The sequence below is a fragment of the Meleagris gallopavo genome, chromosome Z, assembly GCF_000146605.3.
Source record: "Meleagris gallopavo isolate NT-WF06-2002-E0010 breed Aviagen turkey brand Nicholas breeding stock chromosome Z, Turkey_5.1, whole genome shotgun sequence".
Lineage (NCBI taxonomy): Eukaryota > Metazoa > Chordata > Aves > Galliformes > Phasianidae > Meleagris > Meleagris gallopavo.
In genome coordinates, this window is record NC_015041.2 from 25400278 (window position 1) to 25413400 (window position 13123).

The following is a 13123-nucleotide window of genomic DNA, read 5'->3' on the forward strand; positions in this document are numbered from 1 at the left end:
CTTAGCACAGCCACTGCATCGCTTAATCTCATTAACCTAATAAACTAGCATTTTTACAGAATTGCATGGTTATTGGTCCTCTATATAAATATTGAGGTTGATTTCTAGTTTTATAGTTTTGAAGATTCCGTATGATTAATTTGTTTGTGATATTGCCCACCAACTTTTATATAAAACTGATTTCACATGCAAAAATACATAACCCATAGTAATAAATAATGCATGTAGCTTGAGAATGAGTGACAGTAAGCTCTACCCATTAGCTCCAAGACCATTTGTGTTCTTTCATGATTTTTTCTTCTCTTACCTACGCATACTATCACTATCCTTTCTAAGACACCATAGAATGATTTTGTGTACAGTTGTGTATTGCCAGAATGCTGTGGAACTGTTGAGTGGGCTGTCAACATTTCTGGAGTTAAAATAATTCTGGAATGTAAAGTGCAGACATATGAATGAGCGTGTGTGCAAGCATATTAGCAACTAGGACTGGAAAGATTTCTTCAAGACATTTGTTAGCTCTTCTCTAACACTATTAGCACTTTACCAGCAGAATTGAATTGGAATTGACATGTTTTTGAAATGATGCTAGTGGAAAAAACAGTAGTGGGTGCAGACGGAAACATAATTGCTTGTATTTCTTGTCTGAAATCTATTTCTGTCATGAGTTAAGGACTGTACAGTTTGCTTTTAAAAATCACAAAATAGTATGTAGAAACCATTAAATACAAAAATATTAAAAACTTAAAAAACAGAGCACGTGCAAAATGCAAAGAAGGGACTCTCTGAAGAATTAGAAGAATTGTTTAGACTGTAGGGTATTTCTGAAGTTTATATAATAATAACCTGCACTGTAGAGCATTTTTATAATTAGAGATAGTTGTCAGAAGTCTGTGTAGTCAAGCTGTTAAAATATTGATTTGTAAAGGAAACTAATTGAAAAATAGCATTGTGATGCTTTAAAAATAACTCCGTGCATCATTGAGGCTAGTCTTAAATCAGTCTAATGTACAATATGGTAAATAAAAAAGATCTCCACTATGAGAAAAATGAAGTAGATTCGCATGTCTGCAGATGACACAGGATACCAATGCTTCCAAGCACCAGTTTTTTCTCATAAAGCGACTTTGCCAAAGACTCTGGTTGAGCATTTAACTTAGTTATAGGACTTCATAGGTACTTTCAGTTTAGGGATTTGCCCTCGCAAGTATTTGCCTGACTGCTCAGTTAAGTTCTCCAGTAGCAAACTGTGTTCTGTTAATTGCGTTTCTTTGCCTGTTCAGTTTTAGTCCCATTGTGGTATGTTGCAGTACTCTAAAAAGAACCAAATGCAAGTTCAGCCTCTGATTCCCACATTCTTTCTCTAGGCATGAGGTAAATGTAGGAGACTTCCCAAGTTGCTTCATAGGACAGTTGCTAGTGAGGTTCCATGGGGTTACATTTGAGGACCTGCTATTTTCAATGCTTTTTTTTTTTTTTTCTTCCAATCCTGATCTGGATTCAGGACTCAAATGTATACTAAGTGCATTTGCAGATGATATTCAATTAGGAGAACCTGTTGACTCCTCCAAGGGTAGTGAGGGCTTGCAGAGAGAGCTTGACAAATGGGAGGGCTGGGCAGTCATCAACTGCGTTAAGTAAAGCAAGTGCTGGATTCTGCATCTGGAACAGGACAACTCTGAATGAATGTTCAGAATGGGTGATTAGAGGCTGGAGGACAGATCACAGAAAGAAATCCAGGGATTTTGATTGACAGCAAGTTGAATGTGAGTCAGCAGTGTGTATTTTTTTATTTTAATTTCTTTTCACTTTTACAATTGTTACATATTTTCCAGTAATTACTATGTGAGAATTGGATATGTTTAGAGTCATATAATTCCTAGACCCCAGGGTGACTCAGGCTGGCCAGGAACTTAGGAGGTTTCTAGTCCAGCCTCCTTCCCAAAATAGAGTTAGCATCAAGGTCAAACTGGGTTGCTCAAGTCTTTTTTCAGTCATGTCTTGTAAAATTCTAAGACCTAGAAATGGCACAACTTCTCTGGACCTCTGTTGCACTACATTTCTGGAGAAAAAAGTGGCTTCTAAAATCCAGTATCAGCCACCACTGTTTCAAATTCAATCAATATCTTCCGTGCTGAGATTGGGAGATTTCAAGCATTGTCTGCATGTGGTCTTAAAAGGAAAAGTAGGTGGGGATTATCATGTGCTGTGATTTTTGGCAAGATTCCTGCTAATATAGTCCAAAATTCTGTAGACCTCTGCCGTTGCACCACATTGCCAAATCAGTGTTTGTATAAATGGACGTGTATAACCTTTACTGTGCACCTGCTTGCCTACCTGTGTCATTTGAACTTCATCAGGTTCCTCTTGACCCATTGTTTTGCCTGTTCAGGTCCTTCTGAAAGGCAGTGCAGCCCTTGAAGTTATTGACTAGTGTCCCTAGTTTTATGTCATGTGCAAACTTGACTAGGCTCCCCTTCATCTTTTAGTCTGGGTCATTGGTGGAAATTTGAAACACGTGCCTTAGATAGACAGCTGTCCTCCAGGTATGGTATGACTCTCTGGGCCTACTTTCTGGTGGACTCTCTGTCCACCTACACAAATCATGATGTAACCAAAATAGCACATGATTTTTAAGATAGACATTATCAATTGGGTAATGTGTGTTTCATATTCCTAGGCTGAAGATGAAGAAGGCTACCGTAAACTGATTGACCAAAAGAAAGATAGACGCCTGGCCTACTTATTGCAGCAGACAGATGAGTATGTTGCTAACTTGACTAATCTGGTATGGGAACATAAACAGGCACAAGCAGCCAAAGAAAAGAAGAAGAGGAGGAGAAGAAAGAAGGCAAGTAATTACACTTGACCTTTTTCTGCAATGTTGTCTTCAAATCCAATTTTAATGGTGATAAACTTTCTATAGACAAAATCGGGACAGATGTGTAAATTAAAATTGACATACATTCTGAGAAGAGAAGAATGTCTTGTTTATGTAGTTGTTACATACAAGATAACTTGTTTAGATGTTTACTTCCTAAACTTGGCTCAGTCTATCTTATAGGTACACTGAAAATAACTAGGAAGAACTTAGGTAAGTTTATAAGCTGATGTTCTGCCAGTAGCACGTTCGTTGTGCATTCTTACAATTTAATTGAAGCTTTTAAAAATTATCTTTGTATGACTGGTTGTGGAATCTGAACAGTGTTATTTCTGAAAAAAATAATTTTGTGTGTGAAAGGATAATTCAATAATGATTTGCCATTTTGTGACCTCTGAGTATCTTCAATTTCTTGCAGGATTGTTTAGAGGATTTTTGTAATCCATTTCCATGCCTGACTTGTTACTAATTACTGATACAAGTATAAACATTGTATCTGCATTGTTCTCATGCAGCATGCTTAGCCTGATGATAAATAGCACTGACTGAAAAATGATAGTTCTGGAGATTAATTACCTCAAACATACTTTGTATTTTCTCCTGTCACCCTCCAGAATGTCTGTACTTCATTTTGAGCGTAAATTTTTAACATATACAAAGTTCCCTACCTCGGTAGTCAAGATACAACTTGTATGGAGTTCTTGACCTATACAGTGAGAACAGACTTGATTTAGTATATTCACAGTAAAAATTCACTGTAGAAGCAGAATCATAGACTCGTTTCAATTGAAAGGGACCTTTCAAGGTCATCTAGTCAAACTTCCTTGCAGTGAACATAGATATTTGCAGCTAGATCAGGTTGCCTAGAGGTCCTGTCTAGCCTGACTTTGAGCGTCTCCAGAGATGGGGCATCCATCACCTCTCTGGGCAGCCAGTGCCAGTCTCCCTCGCCACCCTTATTATAAAAAACGTCTTCCTTAGATCCAATCTAAATCTCTCCTCGTTTAGTTTGAAAAGTTTTTCCCTTGTCCTGTTACAGCAGATCCTGCTAAAGAGTCTGTCCTTTTCTTTATTACAGCTCCCCTTTAGATATTGAAAGGCAGCTCTCAGGTCACCTTGGAGCCTTCTCTGCTCTAGGCTGACGAATTCCAGCTCTCTCAGCCTGTCCTTTTAGAAGAGGAATTTCATCTCTTGGCTCATTTTTTGGTGCTCTAATAGGTTCACATCTCTCCTGTACTGTGGAGACAGTGTAGTGTGTACATTTATTACTATAACAAAATATTTGAATTCCTTTGATAATGTGTTGAGCTGTTTGTCTCCATGATGCTCAGGTTAGCTATGTATGAGGATTAAAGTATCTTACAGCACTGTCAATAAAGACATGATTTTCTTTCACTGAAGTAAAATGATAGTGTGTTACAGTGCTTATTTAATGTCCAGGCCTTTCCTGGCCTAAAACCTAATGGAAGATTAGCAGTAAAATATCTGAGCTCTTAATCACTGTTTTTAATTATACTTTTTCCATCAAACTTTTGCTTATTTGTTAGGAATACAGGAGAGTGCACACAGATATTAGTCTTTACTTACAGTTCCATGAATTTCTTATTGCGTGGCTACAGCATACATTGAAGTTGGTGTCTGCTGTGTCTTTCTCCTAGTCTTTGTGTTGTTTTTCCTAGTTTTTTCATATGTGCCTGTAAGTGCTTCATAATTTACATAAAGTGAAAATTAATCTATGAGCACCCATGGTTATTTGTTTCATACTCACAGAGAAATGAATGAAAAGAGTTCTTAGAATTTTTTCCTACAAATCACAGTGAGGTAATAGGTCATGAAAAAATGTTTGTTGCCTTTGCCAGGCTTAAATTTATACAGTCCAAGTGAACCTCACATTCTTACGAAAACAAATCTCAAATGAGTCTGCATTTTCTCTGGAATACAATTTGGGAAATCTCTCTCCCTTGTCTATTTTTTACATTCCAGTAATTGCATATTCCACCACCTTGTACAGTTATTGTCCCACATCCTCACGCTGTCACAGATGTAAAAAATGCAACAGATGAAATTTTCATCTGTTAGACTAGCTGAACTGCAACTTCTTGCCTTTATCTCTGTCATCGTACTGGGAAAATCTAGCTTCCTACTTCTATGAAATTGGTGTTTCCTTGTACATTAAAGAAACATTTGCAGTGCTTAAAGCACAGCAGCAAGAAATCTGTATTTATCTCTTTGTAATATATGCTTTTGCTTTCCCAAATACTTGTTTGTAAATATTTACAGGATCTGGTCTTTGCACAGTGAACAACACTGATGCTTACTGCTTTTTTTTTTAGTGCTTGAGTTGTAAGCACTGACTATAACTAATTCGTAACAATCTTTACATGTTAGAGACAGTCTCAAATGCAATATAATGGATGTCTGTCTACCTCCTCCTTCATCCAAGGGAAAATAATATTCTCAGTAAATGAAGTCTTTGGAGTTGAGGCCAGATACGTGCTGTTGTAACTTTTCCTACCACTCAATATGAACTGGTTTAGATCTGGCACAATTTCTTTCTCTGTCAACAGATGATCATGCTGCTCTGAAATGCTAAAGCAAGCAGTCTTTGAGCTCATATTGATGTTGATCTTAACTGGGCAAGAGCTACTTTTGTATTGAGCAGGACCAATGATATTTGTATTGTCCAGGAAAATGTATATAAGCCTCTCCTTTTGGTTATTTTTTGTCTGTTAGAAAATGTTATATATCCTTGAGTTCCCTTCCAACTTGGGCCCTACTGTGATTCTGTGATTATACTTCAGAAATATTTTAAAGGCTTTAGACAAAAAGTAGGCTTAGCTGGAATTAGTCTTTTTTTTTTTTTTTGTAATACAAGTGAAAGAGTAGTTAACAAAGTTTAGTGGATATGTGTGTTGAAGTATGAAGATTATATAAAATGAGAATCAAATTTTTCAAAATGCAAAGTTGGCCCATTTCTACTACTGCATGTTCACCTGAAGTTCGTGCCTTGGCGATGGATTCTAAGGGCAAAGAGTTCAGTTTTGATTGGAAGCAAATATTGAGGATCATTCAGAAGTGCAGCTTGTCTATGCTTCTTTAAAAAAAAACAAAACAAAACAACAAAGTAAAGCAAAAAAAACAACCAGAATTGTGTAAATTTATAGCACGTGTTAACAATACTTAAAAGTTGTTTAAAATATAATTTGAAAGATCTGTTCTTCTTCTCAATCTGATCTATTTGCACTGGTAACCCAAGTAAAACTGTGCAGTAGTATATCAAAGCCTGCTCTGTTATGAGATAGAAGCTGCATCTGTCCTTAGCTGTTTTCAAAATTATTTAGGGAAGTGCCACTTCAGAAGCCATCTGTCTTCCATTTTTTTCATGCCATCTCAACATTTTTAAATAGCACAGATGAGGACAGACTTTTGTGAAGAAACACCTTATTTCTCAGAGTAGTGTCTTGAAAGATAAACATCCAACTTACTCCAGCCATTACCCTCAAACTTCGTTTTATTTGTAAATTGAGCAACTGTGGTCTGAACTTAAGATATAGCACAAAGTATTCCCAAGGGGCTCTGGTAGTTAGTTGTGAGACCAAAAATTAATTTTATACATAACAAATTAAAAGTACATGCACAAATACATTATCTGTGATGCTTGGTGACACCTCTGAAACTGAGTTTAAATCAGTTTGGAAGAAACCAACAGTGAATCACATGGGAACTGTTTGCTATTGACACTCTGATTGTGATGAGAAATTCAGAAGGCTAGCCATTTTTCAGATTCATTGCAAAGACTAGAGATGTTGTATGTACCATGTGGTAAGTGAGTTGTGTGTGCAAATATGTCTGTATCCATCTTCTCTAAACTACATGCATTCCAGACTATGCAGACATGGATTGAGACCTATTTGTGGTGCAGAATAATTTGAACGTAATATCAATTATTCAATATGTAATATCAAATATTCAGTATGTTCTTGTGATCTGACCATGATGCTCTTTACTTCTTCATTTTTTGTAGAAGGCTGAAGAAAATGCAGAAGGCATGGCATCTGGTCTTGGTCCTGATGGAGAGGTATTGTTTTACAATTTTACAACTTTTCTGATGATTGTCTTATGGTGTATATCATTGAGATAGCTTCACCAAAAATCATGCCTCTAAGACCTGTTGTTTCTGAGCAGGAAAAAATGCTATCCAGGTTAACATTTCTGTTGAAGTTCTCTCTAATAAAAAAACCTGAGTATATTGATTAATTCCTCTCAGTTTTTTTATGTGCTTAAAAGTAAACAATTTTCTTGCAACCCATGAGTACACATAATTTACTTTTTAAAAAGTGGTTGTAATCACTTACGTTCTAGCTTCTCAGTAAATTAAAAATTACATTATTGCCACTGTCAGTTACCTTTGCTAGAGTCATAGAATGGCTTGGGATGGAAAAGATCTTCAAAGTCATCTAGTTGCACCCTCCTCCCCACCATGGGCAGGCTTCCAGAGATAGGATGGATGATAGTGGAATGATGACTTAATGTTATCAATTCTTGCTTACTCAAGCAGATAAAAATGATTAATTTTTCTTTCTTTGTCTTTCTTTGATTGATTATTTTTTTTTATAATAACAACATAATGAAGCAGAACATATTCTGTTTCATTAACAGCTATCCTGTTAATGCTGTTTTTCTGTTATGTTTATTTATGTTTCACATAAATACTTCATAATTTTATGTATTATTTTAGTTCTCATCTTTTTTATACTTTAAATAGACTTTTCCTGATATAGTTAAAGATTTATCATAAAGTCCATTAATATAGTTTCACACTGCTCAAAGAAAATATGCATGACAGCACTTTAACTTTTGAATTTGTGAAGAATATAAGTTTTAAACTCAGTGAATTTGTTTATAACTGTTTTATTTGTTTTTCCTACTCATGCATATTAGGAAAGAATTCTTCAGTGTAGGCAGTAGTAGAAGGTGAAAGGTTTTTAAACTAGAAATTCTGTGATTAAGTGGGAGGAAGTAACAGAAAAATGTAATTTTGCTCTTCTAGTTTTGTTACAGAACTGGAGTTAGTAAGAGGACTTCTTACTGCAGGTACTTTATGGACATAATTGAAGTAGTTGGAACAGTGAATCTTTAGAATAGATCTGTATGGGAAAAGAAGGTGATGACAGTGCCTTCTAAAGGATGCAGGCATTATGGAGCAAAGCAGGTGGCAGAGACAGAAAATGAGATAACCCCTTCCAGTGACCAGTGGTGACTCAAGAGGAGTGCAATTTGTATCCAGAGAGAGATACTGTTCCATTGGCCACTAACCCTTAAACAAGTGTGAGGAGGGGTGATCCGCTGCTTCTGGTCATTGAGATGCTTTACTAGCACCTGAGCTCCTGGGGTTAGCCATGTCTGGTGGCTCAGCCATTGGTTCAGGCTGTGACCTGGCAATTCTGCTGCAGGTTTTCTTTTCTTAAAAAGTTTGTGAAATTGTTATGTCCTTAACTCTCTGTAAAAGAGAAGAGGCCACGAAGTTGATGTATATTTCTTGTTGTAGATGTCCATTGGTATAAACAACTGGAATTAAATGACCATAAGCATACATACCTTATATCTTCTTTCATAAACGTCAACAGTTTCTTCTGCTCACTGTTGCTCTTCTTAATCCAATTGAAATCCTGTGATATATTTGTGTATGTCACACGAAGATGTGTTAAACACAGAAATACTGTGATTCAGAGTTGGCTTCATAGCCATGTGGGAAGCTGTGTCTACTAATAAAACTTTGCTCCTTGTTCAGATCTATAATTCTGAAGTTGCTGTTTTACATTTTGCATGGCAAGGATGAAATTTAGTTGCCTTATGGTGTGAAATTTTCTTGAATTTTTAGCCCATAGATGAGAGCAGCCAGATGAGTGACCTTCCAGTCAAAGTGACTCACACTGAAACAGGCAAAGTTCTTCTTGGTCCAGAGGCACCAAAAGCAAGTCAGCTAGATGCTTGGCTGGAAATGAATCCTGGGTAAGTACTTAGCATGTATGTGGGCTTTTCTTTTTATTTATTTTTAATTGATTTATCTTAATTATTCTTTTTTCTTTTTTACTTATTCCTTCTCCTTTCAATTTACTACGTGCAAGCTGAATATGACATGTGTTGAACCTAATCCCTCCTCCTTTTATTATCTGTAATTCATATGCTATCTTCTCTGTGTAGCTATGAAGTTGCTCCCAGGTCAGACAGTGAAGATGAAAGTGGTTCTGAATATGAGGAGGAGGTATGTGTCTTTAAAAAATAATAATAACAGTAATAATGTGACAAGTGTTCCAGTAAAAACCAAACTCTTATCCCATATGATATTCTCGTCTTTTTAGTAAGGTCAGAAAGAAAACCAATACCAGATGTCCAGTTATTTTAAGAGTGAAAAGATAGGGAATTGTGTTGGAGGTTTAGATTCATACTGTTGAAATCGAATTTATTTGATTCAGTACTTCAGTGGTGACTTAAATACAGCTGTTCCAGAGGTTCAAAAAGGGAAGAATCTTAAGATTAATGCATGTGAATATCCTGACCCTGAAGCACCTGTCATGGTCTAGAAGGTGTGGAGAATTGTGCTAGCTAATCTGCAGGTGTATAGTGTATATAAAAATAATGACCTCATAGGATTCCGTACTACAGGGACACAAAGCCTTTTTTTATTAAACATTCTTGTTTTTTAAAGATTTCCTGTCAATACATATCACTGCTAGCAGTAATACTGTGATTAATAAAGTTAATAACTGTTGGGATAAAAAGTTGCTGCGTGTATCGGATAGAAAGGATATAGTAATAAAGAATAGTAGTAGTAATTAAAGTTAGTAACTAAGATGCAATTTGAGGTAGGAAGATCACTGATATAGTAGCAGATACAGTTTGAAGATAACTGTAGATTCAGTGAAGTTTTTGGCAGTACTATGACAACAGAAATATTTATGGATTCCAAATTTACCAGTGCAGCAAATAGAATCGGTTATACTTATCAGTTGATACTTGAGAGCTTATATATGTGCATACATATTTGTAAAATTACTGGTATCAAATGCATCAAGCAGATTTCAAAAATAGGGGTGGAGGGGAATTTAAAACTTATCTCAGGAGAGGCTGACTGCTCCCAGGAGTGGGCCCAGAAGGGAAATCCAAGTAAGGGACATGAAGAACTCTTGATTCAGAGTTGATCTGTGTCATGCCATGTGCAGTGTCACAGAGTTTAGTTGTCAGTGACGGAGAGCCACAGAGTTCATTCTGTTTACCAGTGAAGCTTCAGCCTATTTCTGAAGAGAAATTAAAAACCAATTAAAAGGAGTATATGCAACATGGTAAGCTTCTCAGAGAGAGAAAGCTCTGTCTTGGATAGAAGTTATGCCATTTTTATGTTGAGACATAAGAGGGCGTAGGACTCCACTGCTTAGGTGCTGTTAATTTCTGTCTTCTTCCTGAGAAAGACAAGGATGATTTTTCCTGTTTTCCTTTATTTTCTTTAAACAAAAATTTATTTCTCGCTTTGATTCTCATTTTCTCAGGTGATAAGTTGTTCTGTTTCTAGTTTCTTTTTTGTCAGTGATATTTTCAGGATGCCTCTGGTATCTGGTATTCAGCCACACATAAAGAATGCCCTCAGTTCCCAGGCAGAGCTCCTATGTTTGAAGGCCAAGTTCTCAGGCTTGGTTTCTTCGGATTGCTGATAGCTGTGTCACTGATGTCTATGGGCAACAGCAGCAGGGGATAGTAGTCTGTAAGATGTACAAGGTCTGGCAGCCTCTCTGTCACGTCTTTGTTGCAGGCCCCTGGCAAGCAGCAGACCTGTCTAGATAGCAGGTCAGAGTGACAAATGGGGGCCTCTGTACCCCTCGGAGCAGAATCACCCACCACTGTCACCCATCACTTTTTCTTAGTTACAGTAGTTATCCAGTGGGAAGCATGTCTGGCTGCTTACATCAGTTTAGACAACTTAGGTCAGTCAGCTGTCACAGGAGGTCCTCCACCTGGACATATCTTACACAGTCGAGTTTGCCACTCACCTCTGCTCCAGGAGAAAAGTCCAGACGCTACTCACAGACCACAGTCTGCACAGATGCATCTTCCTTTAAAAGCTCTGGCTGAGTGGAAATTTCCAGACTGAGTTTTCAGGCTGGCAGACATATGTGCTCCTGTTTTGTTGAGCAATCATTTTATGTCAGAATTTGTTTCATTACAGTCAGGTTACCTCCCTAACTGCTCCCTCAGGATTGTAGTATTAGATACTGTGCATGATCAATACCAGTGGTTCCATAGCATTTTTCAGACAAGTACTTTCTAAAGGAGAGAAGAGCTTAGGAGAGGAGAAGTACTAATTATTGTAGAAGGCTGCATGTGTTAAGATGGGAAGTCAGGGACCAGTATCTGTCAGATTTGGGCCACAAATGAGATGTGCCTATGTTTCTAGTACAGGCTCTTTAGCAGCTGTTGTTCTGAGTTGGGGAAATGACTCACAAAAGTCAGAGTACTCTTTCCTCTTTCTCATTTCTGAGAATTTAAGTTGCTGTTCATCCATTGCTGCTGTAGACAGAGGGAAATTAAATGATTTTAAAAGAAAAAAATGTGATTTTTTAAAAATAAGAAATGAAAACTCGTAAAAGACAGCACTTGCCAATTTTTTAAACTGCATTATATTGTCACAAATCTGGAATACAATACAAAAGCATGCATGATTGTGGAATTTTCTTTCTGTACTGAGTATAGTAGACACAGTAAGAATTCTTAAAATAAGATTATTAAAGGGGAAAATACTTCTCATTTCAGAAATTTGTGACCTTATGTTGAAGAATGTATGTCAAATATTATATTTCTGTTTTGCTGTAGCACAATTCTGTAGGAACATAAGTGTAGGATGGACTTATGGATTCAAGTTCCTGTCATAAAATATTGACCAGTGAAACCTACCAGTTTGTGAATGCCCACCTTAAGTATGATTTAGAAAGTAGTTACGCTTTCTAACATCTGTTTCTTCTTCTGTGTTATGTAGGATGATGAAGAGGAATCAAGCAGGTTAGAAGCAGATGAGAAGATACTCCTGGATCCTAACAGTGAAGAAGTTTCTGAGAAAGATGCTAAGCAAATCATTGAGTGAGTGTTATGCATGTGCTACTTTTCTTTTTACTTTTGTTAAGAATTGTGATTTCTTATAGTGGTGTTCTCCAAGAATGGCTTGCCGTAGTTTACAGTGAGTTATAGCTGCTTCTTTGACAAGAAAATCTGCAGCAGGCAGCATGTAATAGTTGGGTATTTATTATGTACTAGAAGACTAGGTCCATCCAGAGTACTTGCCAGAGTTTGTGATTAGTACTATTTCTTTAGAAATAAATGTGAGTTATGGTCAAAACATACTGTTTACTTTTTTCATTGTTGATTTGTTTGTTTCTGGAAATTTACTTTAATTATTTCTCTGCTTTGCAGGACAGCCAAACAAGATGTGGATGATGAATACAGTATGCAATATAGTGCTAGAGGGTCTCAGTCCTACTACACAGTTGCACATGCAATCACAGAAAGGGTGGAAAAGCAGTCTTCTCTTCTAATTAATGGCACACTAAAACATTATCAGGTGAGAAATAATTGAAACGTTGTAATATTTAAAATTTGTGTTTCAATGTGGTATTTCGAGTGACAAACACAAAGTTTTTTTTTTAAGTATTACAAGAGTTCAATTAGGTTAGAAATAAGGAATCACATGAAGAAAGAAATCACAGTTATCTATCACAGATAATTATTAATGCTTAGTGCTTGAATTATAATACAACTTCACTCATGTACTTGTAACATTTTTTTCATTACAGTTCAATATTGTTTTGGTTTTACTATCCTTCTTACTGACCAACTGTTTCAGTTTTGCTTAAAATTTTCATTTGTGGTGTTTAATAATAATCTTTTCTTCCAATATTTAAAAGTTGAGAATTTAATATTTTAATTAAAATCCTGACATTTCAGTATACTGATGCACTACAGTTCGGAGAGAATGAAAGCATGTATTATGGAGGATAACATCTCATATTCTTTACAGACATTTAATGAATTTATTAACTTAAGAATTTCTGTGTTCTGGCCTAAGCAGAATACACTGAAAATGTCATTAACAGCTGTTTTTGGCACTTTGAACGTTGTGTTGTTTTCCGGGGAGCTCTGTGGACCTGCATCCTTTATGCCATCTGACCACTCCATTATCTGCATATCCAAATTAAA

At 36.4% G+C, this 13123-nt stretch overlaps 1 protein-coding gene across 1 annotated transcript; it reads left to right on the forward strand.

The window, feature by feature from the left end:
* Positions 1–2661: 2661 nt before the first annotated feature.
* LOC100547196 (probable global transcription activator SNF2L2) lies at positions 2662–13123 on the forward strand. The gene is made up of 6 exons (XM_019610458.2): positions 2662–2851; positions 6906–6959; positions 8763–8893; positions 9086–9146; positions 11910–12010; positions 12341–13123. The coding sequence occupies exons 2-6, from the start codon at positions 6930–6932 to the stop codon at positions 12501–12503; spliced, it is 486 nt and encodes a 161-aa protein (XP_019466003.1). The 5' UTR covers positions 2662–2851; positions 6906–6929; the 3' UTR covers positions 12504–13123.